At 36.0% G+C, this 22,500-nt stretch overlaps 3 protein-coding genes across 3 annotated transcripts in view; 1 reads left to right on the top strand and 2 right to left on the bottom strand.

The window, feature by feature from the left end:
- Positions 1 to 2,703, top strand: part of LOC136845925 (ninjurin-1-like) — a 13,903-nt gene extending 11,200 nt beyond the window's left edge. Inside the window, exon 3 of the mRNA XM_067116415.1 lies at positions 1,045 to 2,703. Coding sequence (XP_066972516.1) covers positions 1,045 to 1,278 — 234 coding nt within the window. The 3' untranslated portion in view covers positions 1,279 to 2,703. The remainder of the gene's footprint in view (positions 1 to 1,044) is intronic.
- A 7,012-nt stretch (positions 2,704 to 9,715) lies between these two features.
- Positions 9,716 to 18,544, bottom strand: LOC136845923 (uncharacterized). The gene is made up of 7 exons (XM_067116413.1): positions 18,324 to 18,544; positions 17,540 to 17,759; positions 16,691 to 16,782; positions 14,482 to 14,612; positions 12,654 to 13,409; positions 12,221 to 12,407; positions 9,716 to 11,260 (listed from the first exon to the last, which is right to left on the bottom strand). Exons 1-7 carry the CDS (start codon positions 18,512 to 18,514, stop codon positions 11,077 to 11,079), a joined length of 1,761 nt encoding a protein of 586 aa, XP_066972514.1. The 5' UTR covers positions 18,515 to 18,544; the 3' UTR covers positions 9,716 to 11,076.
- Positions 18,545 to 18,696: 152 nt separating this feature from the next.
- The window catches only part of LOC136845528 (uncharacterized), a 6,353-nt gene continuing 2,549 nt past the window's right edge, over positions 18,697 to 22,500 (bottom strand). The window contains exons 4-7 of the mRNA XM_067115708.1: positions 22,470 to 22,500; positions 21,055 to 21,677; positions 19,921 to 20,051; positions 18,697 to 19,183 (exon numbers count right to left, since the gene is read on the bottom strand). The exon at positions 22,470 to 22,500 is cut by the window's right edge and continues 194 nt beyond it. Coding sequence (XP_066971809.1) covers positions 18,798 to 19,183; positions 19,921 to 20,051; positions 21,055 to 21,677; positions 22,470 to 22,500 — 1,171 coding nt within the window. The 3' untranslated portion in view covers positions 18,697 to 18,797. The remainder of the gene's footprint in view (positions 19,184 to 19,920; positions 20,052 to 21,054; positions 21,678 to 22,469) is intronic.

The raw sequence follows: 22,500 nt of genomic DNA, 5'->3' as shown, positions 1-22,500 counted from the left end.
AATGAAAATAAATTACCCCAGGAAACCCATTACCGCACGTCGTCAGGGTAATGGAGATGTACTTCGCTTGAAATAATGATGATGATGATGATGATGAAGATGGTACGATGATGAGATGATGATGGTATGATGATGAGAATGGTCTTGATGATGATGCGTAAGCATACTCAGAATGGAAAGGCCGGCAGTTTCCTTCCTCTTCCATTTATATTTCTTTTTTAAGTAGTTATCGCAGTTAGAGTTAATCCGCTCTAAGCCGCGAATAGAGCGCTTTGTACCTTGATGTGCTATATGAAAAGTGAAAGAAGATTAAAATGAAGGTTTATGCCCAAACTTACCTTTTCAACTTTGTGAGGTGATAATACTCAAAATGTTTTTTCGGGTTCTTGAAGGTCAGGTGTTATTTATTCAAGCTTCTCATTTCCATATTTCTTCTAAATCAATTTCGTGTTTTGCTGATTACAAGGCCTTTGTCTCCAGAGGGCTAACTGTACAATTTGTTAACATTCAAGTTAATAATTAATGTTAAGATGTTATTACTGTAATTATTATCATTGTCATAACGCTAATCTCACCTCGTTCATTCCAAAATGGCTTACTGTACAATTAATTAACATTCAAGTTAACAATAATTAATGTTAAAATATTATTTCTGTAATTATTAACATCAGTAATTTTTATCATTATCAATAATTATCATTATCGATAATTATGATCATCATCATAATGCTAACCCCACCTCGTTCATTCCAGAGGGGCTAACTGTACAATTTATTAACATTCCAGTTGATAATTAATGTTAGAATGTTATTATTACTATGACTATCGTCATTATCATAGTGCTAATCCCACCTCGTTCATTTAAGAGGGTCTAACTGTACAATTTATTAACATTCCAGTCAATAATTAATGTTAAAATATTATTACTGTAATCATTATTGTTATCTTTATTACTATAAAATCATTATTATTATAATTTTATTATATGATTAATATAATCAATATTATTATCATTACGCTAATCCCGTCTCGTTCTTGATGCAGATCGCTTCGGGCGTGATCATGCTGGTGGCTGAAAAGTTCGACATCAACGACGAAGAGGAACGCGAACAGGGCGAGCGCCTGAACACGGTCACCACCGTGCTCGTGTTCGTCGTGCTCATCGTCAACGTCTTCATAGCCGGCCTGGGAGTCGACGTAGCCAACCCCTTCATGCACACGGCGCCCCCGGCCGTCGTGAACACGGGCGCCATGAATTTTGACCATTCGCGCGCGTAATAGATTGACGACGGGTACTCCTCTCTCTCTCTCTCTCTCTCTCTCTCTCTCTCTCTCTCTCTCTCTCTCTCTCTCCTGTTCCCCTGGCAGAACTACATGCATTGATAAAGCGTCCTCTCTCTCTCTCTCTCTCTCTCTCTCTCTCTCTCTCTCTCTTTGGTGTGCGAAAGATAGGCAGGCATATCTCTCGCACGTGCGCTATCTATCTCTCCCCCTCTCTCTCACTCCCCCTCCCTCGTCGGAACGCAGAAACTCATGCACTGATAAATCGTGCTGACTCTCTCTCTCTCTCTCTCTCTCAGGTTTGTGAGAGAAATGCATGCACTGACAACAAGCTATCTCCCTCCTTCCTTGGCAGAATCACATGCAATGATACATCGTTCTCTCTTTCTCTCTCTCCTTACCAGTGTAAGGGAATCACACTCATTGATAAGTCGTTCATATACGTGTGTTTATGTTAGAAAGAGCACATGACAGTCTCTCTCTCTCTCTCTCTCTCTCTCTCTCTCTCGTGCAGTGAAAATGAGTACTGGCAATTTCACGCCATCATCACTTTTTCATCTATTTAAGGCACTGAATGCGGAGGAGACAGCTGTGGAAAGTCTGAAGTATGTGAGGACCCCGCACCCCCACCCCTCCTCTCTTTAATTAGATCTTCAATTAGGACGGGTCCTTGAGTCCAGATCACAAGATGCAGTTTTATTTTCGTTGATTATTTTTTTAAATCTCCGAATGAAATTTTGTTTAGAAGCGCCTTTTTAAATTACTGAGAAAAGCAGAAAAAGGATTAAAAAGAATTACTGTTGAGTATATTACATAGAAAGCCTAAGCTTCAATTTCTTAAGAGTTAAAATTATTTTACAGTGTTTTCTTAAGTTTTCCATTTTTTAAGTTTTAATTTTTTTGTGCGATTGATTACAGACATTTTAAGTATTCAGTAATGTATGATTTAACAGAAATAGTGACATTTTATCAACATACATGCAGTAGTCAAGTGATGTATACACTGCAACATCTCAGATATATGTCTCCGTGATAATGTTATTAGAATAGCATCTGATGTTATCGAATTTTCATCTTTCATGTCAGTTGCTTTTTCCCGTATTCGCTTTTATCTTCCCATGAACTAATTTAACCCATATTTTAACCCTCGACCCTTTCCTGGAATCTTTGATCCCTTATTCACTCCCCTGCATCACAAAAAAATTAATTATGATATCAATCATTATTCTTTATCCAAGGTTAGAGGGGTGGTGAATATATACAATGAAAAATAAATGTATTTAATAATTGTATGAGGAAATAAATGCTTCAGTCCATCCATCTGAAAACGTGAGTTACTGATATTAAATTATTGTTGTATTAATATTATATTATTATGGTCTTGTAAAAAAAAATATAAAATAAAAATGCTTTCAAAATGAATTCCATATTATCAGAAATATGAAAAGTTGTGTTTCTGGTATTATTTGCATATATATTTATTCCTTACACGACTGTCAATTTTTTACCTCAAAATTATCGAACCCTTTGTAACACAATGAATACACCATGGTTTGTTCCATCGACCTTCAGGGTAAAAATCAACCATTTCAAATGGCCCATATTTTTTAGGCCTTTTCACGTCGTTCATGTTTCGTTCCACTTTCAAGGTACCGCACCGTGAGTCTCCACATGTTAATAATTTTGTACTATGCACTTTGAATTCTGATATCTTTCCAGATCGCATTTAGCTTCACTCAAACGTCTGCTAAGGAAAATAAGTAATGTAGAAGATAAATCCAGAAGAAATTAGCCTATGTTTTCTTGGCTGCAGATTATTGCCATGACATTTAATTGTGTATATCAATTATCGGTGGTATATAATATCTATCCACGTATGACATATGCTTCATTTCGTTAAGAATGGTTATGCACCAAAATCAGTGCTTTTTCAATGTGTTCCGTAGTTATTTTCACTATATTTTGTGGTGAATCAGTCATGGACTCAGAAAATTCCTGAGAATCTATGTACCGTGTCTCTATGAACCCATGGCAGATTGTTATGACAGTCAGACTGTCGGAACTCGGATTGTCGAAACCAGTTTTAAGCAAATTAGGTGTTTTGGGTGACGTAGGCCTGACTTTCATAGTGTTTCATCACTTGGCAGGTGAAAAGCCACAGGGAAAATTCGTTGAAATGACACCAATTTATTAAAATGACGATATTAGAGACCCAGTCGAATAAGGGCGCCATGTCATCAAGAATTGTACGAAATATAGGTGAGTGGCCAGTGGTTGTAATCCCAGGTAGTTGGTCAAAGAGGTACCCAGTTTGACCTGCGTTACTTCAAGTCAAATGAGTAGGATCTGTTATCAGAGCAATTTGGTAGCGCAGATAATAATTTGTGTTATGGAAATGATATTCTTATCTTGCAAGTTTTCAAGCCATATATTATATATATATATAATATATATATATATATTTTTATATATATATACTATATATATATATATATATATATATGTATTATATATATATATATATATATATATATATATATATATATATATATATATATATATATATAATATATGGGGTTCAGAAACTATTAATTTGTTACTTTTGTTTGGTTAAAAACGTTCATCATCTGGAGAACAAGAGTTATAAGTCTGTACCATGGAAATATGACTAAGAACTGAGGCCGAAAAAATTTTTTTTTTTTTTTTTTTTTTTTTTTAGCAGGGCCTAAATTCCAAAATCCCAGTATTGGTGCAACTAAGGGTAAATTTAAATGAAAAACTCCATTTTTCTAAAGTAAGAAAATGTATTTTCATGTGTTTTTAATGTGTTCTGAATGGTTATGATAGTAATACATTCCAGGAAATGAGTTGTTTTTGAGTTACCAGCCTATACACCCCTATCATCCAACAAGGTTAAACCCTTTGGGAATGGGGGGTTTTGTTTCGGGTAAATCCGTGGACATGGCATTTGAATTAATGAATAAAATGAGGTAAATCATAGCATACCTAAATGAATAGTCAGGCAACATTAGGCTAAACATCCCTCAACATCTGGAGAACAAGAGTTATAAGTCTGTATCTGCATTTATAAGGATTCATGACAGGCACGAACTGACTGGCAAGAGTTTTTTTGTTTTGGGGTTACAGAAGATAAATCATGTTACAATATTATTTTAAAAACAATTATAAATTTACCTTATTTGGATGGACACGAACGTTTTGATGGGTTATATCCAGAACGAGATGGTTGTTCTCATTTACAGTGTCATTTGTCGTCAAAAAATGATTCCCTATGGTGGCTGAGTGTCACTTAAAGGTGTTTTAACCTGAGCTCAGAAAAATACAGAACGTAGTTGTATAAGGAGGAAAAGTTCAGTTGTTTTTGAGATAGCCCTTTCTTCTGGGGCATGCTGATGCTATGTGCAGTTAACATGAGGCTGAGGAACTGGAAGATCACCTCTTTGTCAATCTGTGAAGGGACAAGTCTATAGAAATTCAAATCTAAATGACATGCACATAGACAATGAAATAATTTGAATTAATGAATAATATATATATATAATATATATACATATACATATACCATAAAGTTTATTTCATTCCAGGCAGAACTGTACAAAATAAAATGCAGGATTTATTTCCACTGCTAACATCCCATTGAAAAATAACATCATACCAATTTTCAGTGAATCACGGAATAGACTATGGATATCGGTCATTCCCAGGTTTCCTATTTTCCCATGAATATTTTATACCTTACTGGGCAAGAATTTTGCATCCTTTGCAATGGTTGCGAGAAAGTTAGCACAACTCCATAAATTTGAGGGTTACAAGGAGTTCGGATTTAATGAGCTCAGTGGAGCAATTATTCCTGATGTCAGTCCACTTGTTTTGGATGGAATTGAAACGTAATTTTAAAATAATGATGTTCAGACAGCCAAGACAGAACAAATAGCGTTCTGTATTGGTTCAATACAGAACGCAACATCGTCACTCTCCAATACAGAACAAATCTGTATTTTACAGAACGGGTGGCAACCCTACTTAAAGGTGGATATAATTTAGCAGCCTCAGGTAAAAATTGGTGTAAAACTGAACTGTACTGCTGCAGATAACACTCCATGTTGTCTTTAAAAATCAATGCATCGTGTTTCATTTTCAAAGAAATCGTGAATTAAGCGAAAATAATCAAAGTTACAAGTTGAACACAGACTGGACATAACCTCACTCTATGCCAGACTTCAACCAAATGACAAGCGAAAATGTCTGACACCTGTAAGATTTTCACCAGGTCACGTGACTCGTAGACAAGACGTAACTACCCACAATGCGATTTTAAGGGGGAAAAAATTCGCATCAGAACCACAATGCAGTTCTAAACAAAAACAAATTTGCATCAGAGCACAAACTGTGTCCGTGTTAAAGCAAACAAAACACTTAGAAATTTTTCGAGGATGGGGATTATATAAACATTCATATCTCGAATACGGTGAATTTCCCCAAAAAGTGTTCAGAGACCAAGTTTAATTATTTTTTATGCAAAATGCATCTATAATACTATAATTATTATAGAATGAGTTGGAAATATTGTAAAATAATACCCGACTAAGTATAAAAACTAATCTGCTTTCAACATTTTCTATGTAGCCACATTTCCAAATGAAAATGACAACAGATGTTCAAAATACAATAGCTGTCTTTAAACTAATAAGTTACAAAAAGTCTTAATGGTAACAATACTCAGTGATACATATCTTGTATCAGTATATTTGGTATAGATTTTAGTTTTCCATATTAAGGATATTAAGGAGACTTTGAGCAAAGTGAAAAACTCCAGTAACTTGAACTGGTACTAAAAAAAACTGCTCTAACCTAACGTAGGACATCAAGTCCTATCTGACATGGGAGTGAGACTTTGGACCCAGGATTCCCCATAGCCTTTTGTATATAAAAGAACATCCTAGCCTAACCTTCCCTATTCTAACCTAGGACGCCCCATGGGCAAACTTACTCACTCATAACAGATGGGTAATACTACATGGTAATTCCTCATCAGATAAATGAACCATACATTTTTCCACAAGTTATCTTGTGTTGTCTGCATTTACAAGGATTTTTACTTGTGTAAACCATTCATTTTTGTGTTTTTGGGTCAGGAACCCTAAATGCAAGTGTAATGCACCAGTCAGTAATTTAGAAAATGCATAAATTACCACAAGAAGTAAAAGAAAAATTATATATCATGGAAATGCAATGACAGTTACAGGATGCATCCTAATCTAAATTTCCGTAACTTAACCTAACCTAGGGTACAGTGTTATTAACTGGCTTTGGAGTAGAACCCACCCAACCTGACCAAGAGTACATGAAAGTCACTGAGTAGAATATAGGGAGAGATGTATACGGTTGTTTCCTCTTTCCCTAGAGTATCATTAAAAATAACTCGGGTTCTCAATGAGATGATAAAGCAAGGGTTTAGGGTAAATCACTCAACCCTTTTTTTTTTCCTGGTAAGGCTAACTTGAGCAGTAGTCACTCATGTGACACTTTTATTGCTTTATATGGTGTTGGTTTCATTCCAATAGATTCCAGCCTTTTGGGAACTCGCATGAATCTAACCATTTATGGTATTTGGTAACCATCTAGACGAACACTACATGTTATCATGGCCGTATATGGCAAATTAGCTTGGAAAACTTCCACTGTAAAATTTCCACCCAAACGGAACATAATTTACCTAACGATATGAAAGGATTTGACAAGAAACAGGCAGATAATTATTTTTTTTTATATTTACTGGTATCGAAAGCTGAATAAGTGGCCCTCCAAGAAAGTCCTAGGTTTTCCTCACGAGTGAAATTTACAGGACTCCTGATTCACTCACTTCCTTGAATGTGTGACCGGTTTCCCCAAAATATGCCCCATCCTAGACTCATGATGAAACGTCAAATGTAACTACATCTGTCAACTAGAGATAGCTATTTCTGTTTTATATTATCTGGACAACTGGGTCGTACGGTACTAACAAGAGTGGCAAGCAAAAATAGGCCTCTTTAATATTGACAAGCTCAAAAGAAATACAGAAATGGCTCACATAATTATGAGCTCTTTATAAAAAATGAATATACCAGAGTACCAACCATTTGAAACTAAATATACCTCGCCATGAAATTGAAGTAAACTGTAATGAAATTTACGCTATTAAAAACACTCAAAACGTCGCACCTAAACTTTCTAGTGTTAGCCACGAAATTCGAGACATTTTCTGTTAATATAATAATAATAGAAAATGGGTTTATGTATATGATGTGGCCTCATCGTGATGCATTACGATAAGAACTCACCATAATTGTAAGATTTATTCTTATTAAATCCAATTTGAGTGCATTATAATATTTATTAGTGCTGTTCCCATAATTTCCTTTTGTCCTCAGCATTTTCAGTTAGAAGAGAACAGTTTCAACTGTTTTCACCAAAATGCTTATTTCTGACAAATTGCTAATACAAAATTTCTACCACTTGTTGCTAGTATAAATATTGATGAGTACAAATGGTAAATGTTTGGAGTAATTGAAATATTAAGCGTTGCCCTAAGTTATAAAAACGTAAACACCATCAATAGTGTAGCATTACTTTTATGCATAGGAGGGTGATAAATCTTCTTGCAGCGAAATCAAAAGTACGGTGTAAAGGAAAGTGGTAGTTCAGATATATTGTACGATATGAATATCCATAATTAATTGAAATTTAAGGTAAGGGATAATGTGTAGTATGTATGATTAGCATGAAGATTAATATTAAGATGTCTTGTCCACAGGTAAATGCAAGCGACCAAATAAATGAAGACCACGACAGATTAAAACAACTGGAATTATTAAAAGTGCTATAGGTTAGACAATCTACAAGGGAAACAGGAAATTCCAGCTCTAGTGAAAACTGATATGGCAGAAAATTGAATCATATCAGTAGTTTGTAGAAGACTGGTGATAAATCACAGGGAAGAAGGTGATTGAGAAACAGTCTTCCAGTGATCGTTGGTGATTCTTGAATTGAATTGAGTATAGAATTTAGGCCAAATGCCGAACACTGGGACCTATGAGATCATTCAGCACTGAAACGGAAATTGGCAGTAGAAGGTTTAAAAGGTGTAACAGGAAGAAAACCTCGCAGTTGCACTATGGATCAGCGTTGTTAGGAGAGGGTGGAAAGTAAGATGGGAGAGAGAATATGAAAGGAGGTACAGTAAAAGGAATGAAAGGGGTTGCAGCTAGGGGCCGAAGGCACGCTGCAAAGAACCTTAGGTAATACCTACAGTGAACCGCATGAGGTGCACTGATGGTACAACCCTCCTACGGGGGTGATTTCTTGAAGGTCTGCACTTGGCTTTTAGAAGTTTATTGGTCGCTACAGTGTTTGTGGGATGAACGACGAAGAGCTAGAAGACAAGAAACCCACAACCATTGAATTTAAGGTGAGTACCTAAACATAATCCAGATCTCTTGTAACTTACATTTAAAGAAAACTATTTAAGATTGGTTAGGCTTTCTGGTTAACATGTGATTGGCATGTTGCGTCCTGGTGATAGATTAGCCTATCCTACTTAGCAATAGGCTAGGTTGTCTTCTTGTAGATAACGAAGCTTCCTCTGGCGCTAGGCTTTGGGATATCTGTCTGTCTATCTATCTATCTATCTATCTATCTATCTATCTATCTATCTATATATCTATCTATCTATATATATATATATATATATATATATATATATATATATATATATATATATACTGTATACTGTATATATATGTACAAACATTATATATTGTACAAACGTTAAGTTTAAATGTCGTTTAATCCAATTCGCGCTAATTCGGGAAGTATCGTGAAATTAGATATTAAACGACATTCGAACATTAATGTTTGTATATGTCACGGTGATGTGATAAAATTCATATATATATATATATATATATATATATATATATATATATATATATATACTATATATATAGTTTTAGTTTGTGATCTCATATATTCAAATCATATATAGACTTATTTTATTCTCTTGTAAGCCAAAAATATTATAATCAGATAGAACTTATATATTCATATTCAAGCAGAAGGCTGTATATATTGTCTTGCAATTGATAATATTTGTATTTTTATTTTTAATTGCGGTGTTACCATGTTTGTGATCTCATGATGATAAAGTGTTCAAATCAGGACTAAGAAAATCACACTTATAAGAAAACTCCTTAAGTAGACTTAGATTTTATTCTCTTATAAGCCAAAAAATATTATAATCAGAATAGAACTTAGTTGCTAATATTCACTGCATTCAAGCAGAAGGCCTTTTATACAAAAAGGCCTTGTTGATTTAATGTATCAGCCAATGCTGAGTTGCTAACTTTTTTCATGTTGATCAGGTTAATAGACTTAGATTTTATTCTCTTGTAAGCCAAAAAATATTATAATCAGAATAGAACTTAGTTGCTAATATTCACTGCATTCAAGCAGAAGGCCTTTTATACAAAACTTCTTGTTGATTTAATGTATCAGCCAATGCTGAGTTGCTAACTTTTTTCATGTTCTATTTTATTGATAATATTTGTATTTTTATTTTTAATTGCGGTGTTACCATGTATGGTTGTGTTAAAACTTTGTATCTGATAGACAGTGTAGATCCATTAATCATACACTGACTGAGAAGGGTGTAATCACACTCGAGTGGGCATAATAATATTTTTGTAAATTCAGTAAATATATTGTTTAAAAATTAGTTTCGTTACCGAAATGCGGAGATAAGCAGACAGCAATTGTGATTTGGTCTAAGTTATAATCTCACCAGTTGGGTCACAATTTACAAATTTAACAATAATCTATATCATTTTCTTACGTTAATCTTTATTTGCCATACTGCCGATGACATCTGTTTTCCTGGGCTTAAAAAACAACAAATCAACACATTTAACAAGTTATAGTGAATTGTACAGTATGGCGCAGGAGATATAAATTTTTATACAGAATTTGAGCTCGAAAATGCTCAAAATATATCTAGAAACCCAAATGATCCAATTTTAATCCCTTACAAATATCATCCCTCAATAAAATATTTATATTTTTGGTTTTGATCATTATGCAGAAATTTTACTGGAGCAAAAGTAACGAAGCTAATACATGCTATTTCATCGTTAGTATTGCCATAGCCTAAAATGGAAATTAAGCAAAAAATTATGTTCACAGAGACCTTTTACATTTTTGTAAGGCGTGTGAACTTTGCCATCGTCATTGTACATTACTCTTAAGTGCATTACTGGTATTATAAAAGTGAAAGGTTCTTGTTGTCTGTGAAATAATAGATGTTCTTAGCTTAGCAGAGAAGCGGTTTGTTACTATTGAAGATAGGTTTGTACCATACAGTAAACCTGGTTGGAGAAGGCACACATACATCACAGAAACATTATGGTTGAGTGGGTAATTTGCCGATAACTTCTTTTATCTGTCATTTTCTTCCTGATTTTCTGAGGTTTGCATTTACAGTGTTTATATGCCAATCTTTAGAGATTTGTTTGCACTGTAAAATATTTGATCTGATAGGATTTAGTTTCTACAAGAAAAAATATTGAGAAAACATACCGTCAAAAATTAAAAATAACGTTATCTGGTCTTGCTATGCATTCACTCACTCTAGGAACACGAACAAAGTAAGAAGAGCCAATTCATGTCGCATCAGAATTGAGTTTGTCAAAACATGATGAAAACTTAGACTTGATCACAAAAGGTGAATTTGATTTGGGTTTACTTGATGACACACTTGACCCCTGCTATCTCCTTCACCTTGCACTTCTGGTCCCAAAGGAATCTGCATCCTAGAATATTTGACTCGTTGCCCTGGCACTTGAGTCCTGAAATTCTGACCTCTGGTCCTGCTGGGTCGGCTGGTACGCTGGTGGGGGTAGCCGATAACAAATCGTGGCCTTCCCTGTGGGCAGAAAAGGGTCTTGGTTATTTGCTCAGCGAGCAAAATGGGAACAGTATATATATATATATATATATATATATATATATATATATATATATATATATATATATATACATACACATATGTATACATACACACACACACACACACACACACACACATATATATATATATATATATATATATATATATATATATATATATATATATATATATATATATATATATATATATATAAGAAATTTGTTCAAATAGGGGCGTTTCAGACGACAAATTTCGCAGCTTCAGACGTTTCACATATTCTCATAAGGCTCATCCACATTCGTCAACCCCTTTAAGGTTTCTGTGCTACTATTTTTTTTTTTAATCTTGCACCAACATTATTGCCACTTCATTTTTGTCCTTTCATTTCTCACCATTTCAACCATTATTTTTTACCTCTCTTCTCTTCACTTACAGCGACCACGTTACTTCCATAAAGGAGAGTTTGTTCAACAATCCCATCAACTTTTGTCTTCCAAGCTTCACCTATTCAGTGATATACATCTTCTCTCATCCTACCTACATCCACTACATTTACTTTCAAAACCCAATGCGAATCAACCATCTCTCACTATCAATGTAAAACTAAATGGCTCTCTCCTTTTTAATCTACATCCACCTTTACTACCCTTCTCGTGAACATATTTTTCAACTTTCTCTTTTAAACCCGTGTCTGAAACCTTTGTCTGCTAAACTTGTGCTTACATTTCTTATCATTCCATCCAGCTAATATATAACTACCATAAACTTACAACAGACTGTCTCAGACTCATTTTTGCACTTAACCAGTCACTGTCCCTTCTACACATTCCTTTTTGCAATCAGCTTTAAACAAGGAAAGTGTGAGATGTCAACATTAAAGAGTACATTAAACCCATCTTAATTAAAAATTAACTGGACAACTCAGCCTTCTCTTACTTCATGTGTTGTTGAAGAAGCGAATTGCACACGACCTTGGCGTCGTCAATTCCCCATTCTTCGTCATCACAGATAGAACTCAGTTCCAGTTTTTCATTCACTGTCACTACTACCTGGCCCTCCACACTAACCAGTCCTTCCGAAGTTTTTATAATGTTGCTCTTGAGTTGGATGTTTGTGTTGAACCCTGAAATAGTGTTACAAGTTGCATTTTCATCTCATCATCTTACTAGCTTGAATGGCAAAACCTGTGTGGACTAATTTGCAAGTTGGCTATTTGATCATTAGTCTGTTTTTAAAAAGAATTGACTTCTAGGTTACTCTGACTTTTTCATTCTATATCTGCTGCAAAAGAACATCAGTCAGATATTTTTCATTCAAAATTTACGGCTTTTTTTCGAAAGATGGCAATTTACATTCGACATATACTTACAGGGAACTTTGTTGTGCTCAACACTTCTCTTCTTACGCACATTCGAACTAAAGTGATAATCTGCTTGTCCAGGGTTCAAATTCTGTGCCCTAGGTTTCATTCTGTGCCCCTCAGAATGGGTGTGATTTTCTGAGCGAGTGTGGTTTTCTGAGTGGGTGTGGTTTCCTTTATCATCATCCCATTGCTCTTCATCTCTTCTTGAAGTAGATCCTTGAAGTTTCCGTTGGCCACTCTCTCCCTTCCTCATGCCTGAACTCCCCCACATTCCACTCTGGAAACCACCTTCAGAGCCACTTCCAGCCCCGAATCCCCCACCGGAGCCAAAACCTTGGCCAAAGCTACCTCCAGAGCCCATGCCCCATTTTGAGGGATCACCAGAACCTCCAAAGCCAGGACTTCCCCAGTCAGAACCTTGGCCAAAGCTACCTCCAGAGCCCATGCCCCATTTTGAGGGATCACCAGAACCTCCAAAGCCAGGACTTCCCCAGTCAGAACCTTGGCCAAAGCTACCTCCAGAGCCCATGCCCCATTTTGAGGGATCACCAGAACCTCCAAAGCCAGGACTTCCCCAGTCAGAACCTGGATTGTAGTCAGATCCAGGGTTAGAGAAACCATCATTTCCCCCCGAGTTGGAGCTAGACCAAGAATTATCATCAGATCCCCAGGAATTGGTGTCGCAAGTGCAAACAGCCACTTTGTCATAAAACATGGTACCAGTTACATCACTGCGCTCACCACGGAAGACCCCACCGTCCTCTGAAATGAGGAAATAGAAATAAATTATGATTATTCCAGGATATTTAGGTGAAAACTGAGCCCCTAATATTTTACTTTTATATGAAATGACCTTGGATGAATTGGAAACTTATTTAATTACAGGATCGGTAGACCAAGTATTCTGGCAGACCAGTGTGGAAAAATTGTATACAAAATCCACAAATGAATAGTTATTTCTTCTCCTTTTGTCAATGTAGATTGGTGATTAGTTACTCTCATACATGAAAATAACAGAATATAACTTCTTTTTATTTCTGCATATATATAATATATATACACGCACAAGATTAAACAAATATGTCATCACACCTAATTCACTTCACCTTTGGAATAACTCACACCCAAATGAATTTTGCAATATAAGTGCATCTGCCTTGAATGAGATTCGAACCCAGGAGTTTTCTTTTTGATGGTGAGGAAATAAGAATATACGCATCCGACTAAGCATAGGATGGAATCACGGCGAGAGCAGGAGTACTGTACTAATTGCGTTATTCCCTTTTAGGTGCAAGTTATCCCCAGTGTCAAATAATCCAGTATTAATATTAAGGGTATTTGTTGCTTAATCTTTGTGTGTATAAAAAAGTTTCGTGTATGCAGGTGGCAAACCTATACACACATATATATGTGTGTGTGTGTGATATGTGTGTGTATGAAATATAATGTATATACATAAATGTATATATATGTATATATATATATATATATATATATATATATATATATATATATATATATATATATATATATATATATGTCTGTGTCCGTGTGTGTATGCAAATATGCTTTTTAAGGCGCATCCTTTACCATAAGCGATTTCCATGGAATGCTGATGGACGTGAGATGGATGTTTTTGGGATATGAGCTAAAGTTTTTGGGACATGACCTGAAGTTTTTGGGATGTGACCTGAAGTTTTGGGACATGACCAAGAACATTGCTTTAGGAAAGGAGATAATCTTTAACGAATTGAAGAAGTTGGATAGATCAGATAATAAAGCAAATCAATCAATCTTTCCAGGTATTACTTTTCCCCATCCGAATTTCACTTACCTATGACCCAGTAGAAGGGTTTGGGGTCTTCTTTGGTCAAAGCCATGAATTGTTCGAACGGATTTTTGAAGAACTTGTCCTCTTTTTCATCGTCTTGTGGATTAATCAAAGCCAAGGCTATTTGGGCTTTCCTGAAAAAAAAAGGGAAGTTGAAAGTTTTTGAAAGAGATGTTTAAAAAAGTAATATAGTGTCGTATTTAAGTGTTGTCAGAAAATATATCGTCCAGTAAAACAAATGAATACATTTATTGGGATTATGTGACACGTGGCCGGCCGTCTCATAATTTCTCTCTCTCTCTCTCTCTCTCTCTCTCTCTCTCTCTCTCTGTCTCTCTACACACACACACACGCACGCACGTATGTGTATATGTTTATTAATCCTTTGCACGTCCTGGTTATAAGCGAGCAGCCGTAATCCTCATAAAAGGACCTCCTTAGTTCCCTTAAAATTTAGTACAAATGAGAGAGAACTACAAAACCATAAATAATCATATCTCTCTCTCTCTCTCTCTCTCTCTCTCTCTCTCTCTCTCTCTCTCTCTCTCTCTCTCTCTCTCTCTCTCTCTCTCTCTCATGCCACAAGTGTCTGACTGTAAAAGATACAAAAAAATATATATAAACACAAATAATTACAGCGTAATCAAATCTACGAATGAATATACACGTACATAGTCTGATAAATTTAAGAGACTTCGCATGCGTACATTTGAATGTCTTCTCGCTTTTAATGTAATTACTGTATATGATTTTATTGACCCACCATACAAGCAAATTTAACACGGAACACTACAAACTTCGGCTGATGCTACTATCATAGCCCTAAATATTGGTGAATGCAATAAGGAGGTAGGGCTCCGTAGGGTGTTAGTGCCGTCAGTACACCTCACGGGGTGCACTGTAGGCATTCCTAAAGGTTCTTTGTAGCGTCCTTATCTTTCTTCCATCTTGCTACCAACCCTCTCCTAACAATTATTTCATAGTGCAACTGCGAGGTTTACCTCCTGTTACACCTTTCAAACCTACCTGCTCTCAATTTCCTTTCCAGCGCTGAATGACCTCATAGGTCCCAGTGCTTGGCCTTTGGCCTAAACTCTAAATTCCATTCCATTCCAATGAGGAGGTAGGTAGGAGAGAGATTTAAATGGAGCAAGTAAGGGTTGGGAAATGAAGCTGATTTCTGGTTACAATCCAGCAGAGGTCGCCATTCTGCTGTTATAAATGCCATATCAATATTTTACTGGCGTAACTTTGTTCCATATTGACTAGGGCTCAGGCTTGTAGGCTTTATATCAGAGAAAGTTTGTTTTTCTCGTGGTAGTTTTGTCTGTGTGGGCCTTATGCCTCGATGGATGAATGCATATTATGAATTTAATAATCAAAATCATCACTATCATGTTTCAGGTTTCGCTGAAGCTTTTTATTTATTTGTTTATGTAGTTATTTTTATTTATTTAAATTTCTATTTTTATTTGTATATTTTTTCTCCATTCCCGCATTCCTCTCTCGTTCAAGACCTCAACTTTTCTGTCTGGCTGAAGCATGGTGTATCGTCATTTTACTGTTATTATTATTATTATTATTATTATTATTATTATTATTATTATTATTATTATTATTATTATTATTATTATTATTATTATTATTTGGCAGCAGACCCTTTTTAAACAGGTTCTATTGAATATTATTGCTGCTTCAGCTGCATTTATTTTGTAGAAGACTGCAACCAATCAGAATTCGCCATCCATGACCCCCACTGAAGCCCGTGTATAAATTCAGAAGGACCTATGGAACCTGCCAGTCCTCTACTAGCTGGAGAATGACAGAAGAGTCTGTCGAAACGCGTCGCGGCAACAATTGTATAGAACTAACTGTATAAAATATATAAAGAAGCAGAATCCAGATTTTGACTTTTCCCCATGAAATGACAAATATAGGCTGTTAGCACGCACCTCCACTGAAGAGAAGTCCGCAATAAGGAAAATAGAAAAAGTCTTCTACAAAATCAATGCAGCTGAAGAATTATTATTATTATTATTATTATTATTATTATTATTATTATTGAGAAGATGAATTTTATTCATATGGAACAAGCCCACCACAGGGGCCATTAACTGCAAATTCAAGCTTAAAGAATATGATGTTCTTTAAATAAATTCCCAGAAAAATATTATTTTTATAGAAAAACGAATAATGTAGGGTATCATCTTACTTCATGCAGTCCATCGCAGTCGTTGGCTCCGGTCCGGGAGTTTTCAAAAGGAGTCCTATTTCTTGTGGTTTGCTCATAACCAGTTCCATTTTCTGAAAGCAAATTTAAAAAAAAAAAAAATCTTATTCCGTGCCATTAGTTTTTATGATTTTAGCAGATGATTACCCGATTTCTTAAAATTTTGAGATGAACTTGATATGGTCCATGTGCATTACTGTTACTAAACACCCACGTACAAATAGATTTCTGTCTGTCTATCTCTCTAACGGCCTATCTATATATACATTATGTATATATATATATATATATATATATATATATATATATATATATATATATATATATATATATATATATATATATATATATATATATATATATATATATATATATATATGTGTGTGTGTGTGTGTGTGTGTGTGTATTAACTTTTATCACTTACACAACTGTTCTGTGCATTAATACAGTTACTATCAGGACCTCATTAAAATTGGGTGGTATCTAGCGGATATATATATATATATATATATATATATATATATATATATATATATATATATATATATATATATATATATATATATATATATATATATATAGAGAGAGAGAGAGAGAGAGAGAGAGAGAGAGAGATAATTATTTATAATTTAAATATTCATTGATATGAATGATGGATATGCGTGTCTTAGGAGTGACACAAGCCGCGTATGTTTTGTATGCACGCATTTGAATATTCTCAAATACATTTTTGAAATCTCTTACGTATTTAAGACTCATATTTGATTTTCAGTATCACTATGTCACAATGTGAATTGAAGAGATTATCACGACTCATATTCAGAAGCTCACCATTTGCATTAGGTCGGCAATATCTTCAGCGTTGAGTTTGATTATGTCCATGTAAGACTTGGAGAGTTTCAAGAGGTCAAGCAAGGTCTGGTTACCCTTCAAAGAATCCTCCACTCGTACTGAAACGTTGGTTTTCAGGAAATCCATGGCTGAGACGATGGTTTCTGCCGTGATGGCAAAAGGAACCGACTGCTGTTCTTTCAAGTACTCCACTACCTCTCTGGAAGGGTAGAAAGGTTCGTGAAGAATGAAATTTTGCGAAGGGGCTAAAAAATCAGAAAAGTTCTCCAGAGTTCTTTAGGCTGACGTTAACAGTGATCACCCTAGCTTTCAGTTTTTTTTTGGTTGAAATTGTCACTACGTGGTTCCACTGACTTTGAAATATTTACAGTTTATTTTTAGTTCAGTGGTGCGAGGGTTCTCAGAGTTGATGGTGAGTAACGCTGGGTTTTAGATTAACAAGAGATATAAAGTTGGTGGAATATGTACAGTACGTAGTATCTTATGCATCTCTACAGTAGCTTTGGACAGCGTCGATTACAAAAATTAATAGAATTCCATAATTGATCCTCTAATAAATTTTGGAGAAACGCTTAAAATTCCAGAATTGATCCTCAAAGAATTTTTTAACAACTGCTTAAAATTTTAATGAAACGGAACCTTATAAAACGACACTTCACAATCAGCTGACTGTAATGTTAAAGGTACATATTTCAACTGACTTAAGTTAGACTTGAGTTAGCTGTACCTGGTATACCGAGGTTTAAAGAGAGTTAATACTTACCCCACGAAGTCACCACTGGGCGAAGTCCACGTCTGCAAAGGCAAGAGTACCTTGGGCCAGTCTCCGTTAACGGCCATGGTGAAAACTTTCTTGATCAGCTTACGAGTGCTGAGATCGAGGAAGCTGAGCTCGTCAAGATCCTCGGCCGTCGCGCCGGATGCCAGCCTTGCAAAGATCTTCAGCATCATCATCTTAACTGGGCTGATCCTTTCCCCACCGCCGTAGCTGGGGTAAACAATTGCGAGTGTCAGGGAGTGATACGAGTTATTCCCTTAATGATGATGAAGTGTATTAATGTATCGATGAGCTGTCTTTTGTTTAAAGTTGCGAGTGTCATTGAGTGATACGAATTATTCTTCACTTAATAATGATAAAGTATTTTAATGTACTGATGTGCTGTAACCAAAGCTATGAAGGGTAGTAATGAGTCAAAAGCAGATTAATATTAGCTTTGGATTTTCATTTGTGAGATGTTTACCTTCCTCCTCCTCCTCCTCCTCCTCCTCCTCCTCCTCCCCACCCTCCTCCGTTATCCCAGCTGTATTTCCCTCCGAACATCGCTCCGCCGTTGTTGTCATCGTCGAACTCGCTGAAGAAACCTTCATCAGGACCACCACCATTCCCGCCATTCCAACCACCGTTGCCTCCCCACTCATTATTGAATTCCTGCCCACCGCCTTCCGGATAACTGGCCTCTCCTGGGAAGTTGATGCTCTGGAAACTTCCCTGGTACTGTGGAGAAGATTTCTTGAGCATGGCAGCAACCTTCGAATGGAACACCTCTGCGTGCTTCTGTTCCTTCTTGCCGTCTTTCATGGTGTCGTTAATGAGGCTGAATGTCCTGTCTGACTTCATCGCAGCTGTTTGGGGAAAGGAAATGAAGTGCTCTGTTAATGTTTAAAATGTTGTTTGTTTCGTATTGCAAGGAGGGTATTGGGTAGTACAGTAATAAGCCTCATGTGCCAGTAAGTTCTATTTACTGCCCTACGTGAATTTAGAAAATAAGTAAATACTCAAATCTCAGTTGCATGGCCTTTGGCGTTGAGAATTTGCGTGACAACATGAACATTCTGTTAGGGAGTACCGTTAATACACCGTTTCAGGAGTCTCCGAGTCATGTATTCCTCCTATGTTAATATTGCAGCTTCAGATGTTCCTCATACAGTATTTCAGATTTTAAAAATCCATATAACTAATACTCCTCGCATTGGCTACCTATAAGTGGTATTCACTTAGTGAAAATGATATCTTTCACTGATTTCCATCAAGTGTCTTATTACTTTTAATCATATAAATTGTGCAGACATTGTGATTTTCGTAATTGTAATTGTAATAACCACATTTCTGGTAAAAAGCGATTATTAGAGTCTATTGTGATGTTTGCACGCTACTTATACTTCGCTGTCTGTGCGTTGTATAACCTTCTCTCTCTACTTTTGGACATCAATATGCAGCAGTGGGTGCGCTGAACAAGCATTTTTTTTTATCACTTATTTAGCTAACCCTACTGCAGTTGAATCTGACAGAGATAGAAGTTTCTTTTATAGACATCACCATATTTTCATTTCAAGTCGGAGTCACAATGTGTATTACTTACAAGCGGAAGGGCAGTTTTCCTCGTCTTTTCCGTTTGAGCAGTCAACTACCTGATCACATATCCAGCTCTCGTCCAGGCACATGTCCGTTCCACCGAAATTACAGTACACTGTCTCGCATTTTGCTTGCTCCCTAGAGCACCGGAAAGGGTGCAAAGACAAAAAAAAAAAAAAAAATAAGACGTGGTAGTTAAATGTTGCTCATGGTTCCGCTAATGGTAAACTTGAAGGTAGTCTTCGGTTTAGGAAATTTTGCACAGAAGTAAAAAATTTCACAAATTGGAATGATTATAAGGTTTAACTTTTTTTTACGTTCTGTAGTAAATTCTCATTTGGAAAAATGTCCTAAAGCTGGCCAGTTCTATCAAAATTATCTGTCATAGTAATTTGGGAAGATAGTAAGAAAAGCTTGTATTGACAAGGGCATTAATCATATCCGCATAAATTATTTCAGGTTCACGTCGAAGTCTAAACTCTATTTAGGGAATAATTATGGATTTATTTGAACATTGTTTAGGTTTTGGGGTGGTGCCAGACGCGGGAAAGTTTTAACATTTAACAGAAATGAAAATTTGAGTCAGTGGAAATTATAGATGTTTTATGTATAAAATATTTTTGTAATATTTTACAGTGAAAAAAACCTAGGTCCTTTTCAAGTATGTAAAGCCTAATTCACAACATATTAAAATATCACCATCTGCCAAGGAAATCCTGTGATTTTTTTTAGTCTAATAATAAGTTCAAGCTTTAAACTGAGCAAGCTCTACTTTATGGAAGTGATGTGTGGATGCTGAACGTACATTTATATAGTTTACATATTAAATGTGGAACTTAAAGTTTTGAAATGATGAGAAATATAAATTACGAAGTACAGTAGGTTAGGTAAAAGGATTGCGTAAGTTTAGAGATGTGGGAGAACGGAAAATGATGGGTATAGTTCGAAAATATGAGAGGAAAGAGTAGCGGTTCGGTCATGTGGGGAGAACGGAAAACTATAGTTATAAAGCTGAAATCTTGGAGGAAAGAGGAGAGGTTGAATAAGTAAGATAAGCCGTAAAGAAAGTGGAATGGGTAATTGTTTTTCTATTAATAATCTAAAAGTATTGTTCGTAAGTGAAACAAAAAGACGCTCTTACTGTTTCTTGTTTGTGGAACTTTGGGAACTGAGCGCAGGACCTGCATTGGAATTCTGTGTGCCAGAGAATAGACCAGAAAAGATGCCACTTCCTGCGGCTTTGACTTCTTCTTGAGGTTGTCCACCGGTATTTTCATCTTTATCATCATCATCATCATCATTATCATTATCATTTCCTTCACCACTTTCTTCACCACCACCACCATAGCCCCCACTGCCGTTACCATCATCGCTGCCAAAACCGTTGAAGCCTGTCCAGACACTTCCTCCACCAAATCCTCCACCAAAGCTGCCACCAACACTAGCGTAAGCACCAGGTGGGATAGCACCAGGTGGGAATCCTCCAGGTCTTGAGCCATATCCTCCACCATAACCAGGGGGTGGGGGTGGCGGACGCCTTGGCATGGGAATTCCAGCCTCGGTCAGGAACATCTCGAACATCATGGGGTTCATCCCGTAGCCTGGCATCAGGATCTGGAACAAGTGTTTCTTCAGGGCTGCGGACAGTCCCTTCATGAGGAAGTATCTCACGAGACCTTCTTCTTCGATGGCCCGCGTCAGGAGGGCGTCGGCGAGCTCCAGCAGGACTTTGGTCTTGTTGTTCTCGGCTGCTGGTCCTGGTTGCTGCAGGGATTAACAGAATAAAGTTAATAACGCGGCTTATTAACTGAAGAGAAAATTATACCTAAATTTGTGCAGATGTGATATTCAGTAAGAGAGAGAAGAGATAACATCGCTGTATTCTGAACTTACGATGTAAATGTGTAATTATGAGAAGCTGTGATAAAGAAGGAATAAGATTTATTTTTATGATCTGTAGGAAGTAAAATAATAACGATGATCATATGCCGTTCTGATCTATAAAAACAAAGAAATGAAGTTAATAATTTTTTGGTTAGGAACTGTAAATAAATAGACAACGACAATTATGAGTGGCTGTGATGTACAGAAATATTAAACTACAGTAAACAGAAAAATAGACATATTTTTCGCTGTTCTAATCTTTATAAACAAAGAAATAAAGATCACTGCGTGCATTTATTGTCAGAAGATTTAAAGAGAAATAAAAAAGAACTTTTTTCCGTACTAACTACAGTAAACAGAAAAATAAAGAAATACTTTGAGCGGTTCTGATCTCAGAAACAAGGAAATAAAGATCACTGCGTGCTGTTATCGCCAGAAGATCTAAAGAAAAATAAAAAGAGAGAACAATAAACACTCTAGTCTTCATCAGCTAAGAAATAAAGATCACTTTGTACCATTACTGTCCGAAGATTGAAAATAAGAAAATAGGACTATTTTGTGGCACTTATCTGCAGCCCAGGGATTTGAACCTTCGCTTGGGGGCGTTCTTCGCCTCAAAATGCATGTGTGTGTTTATGTGTGTGTGTGTGTGTCTATCCGTATTATACGTACAGTGAGAGTCACATTATCCAGAGAGTCACGG

Source organism: Macrobrachium rosenbergii, chromosome 14, assembly GCF_040412425.1.
Source record: "Macrobrachium rosenbergii isolate ZJJX-2024 chromosome 14, ASM4041242v1, whole genome shotgun sequence".
Classification (NCBI taxonomy): domain Eukaryota; kingdom Metazoa; phylum Arthropoda; class Malacostraca; order Decapoda; family Palaemonidae; genus Macrobrachium; species Macrobrachium rosenbergii.
The sequence above is the reverse complement of the archived record's forward strand: the minus strand, read 5'-3'. Positions and strand labels throughout refer to the sequence as shown.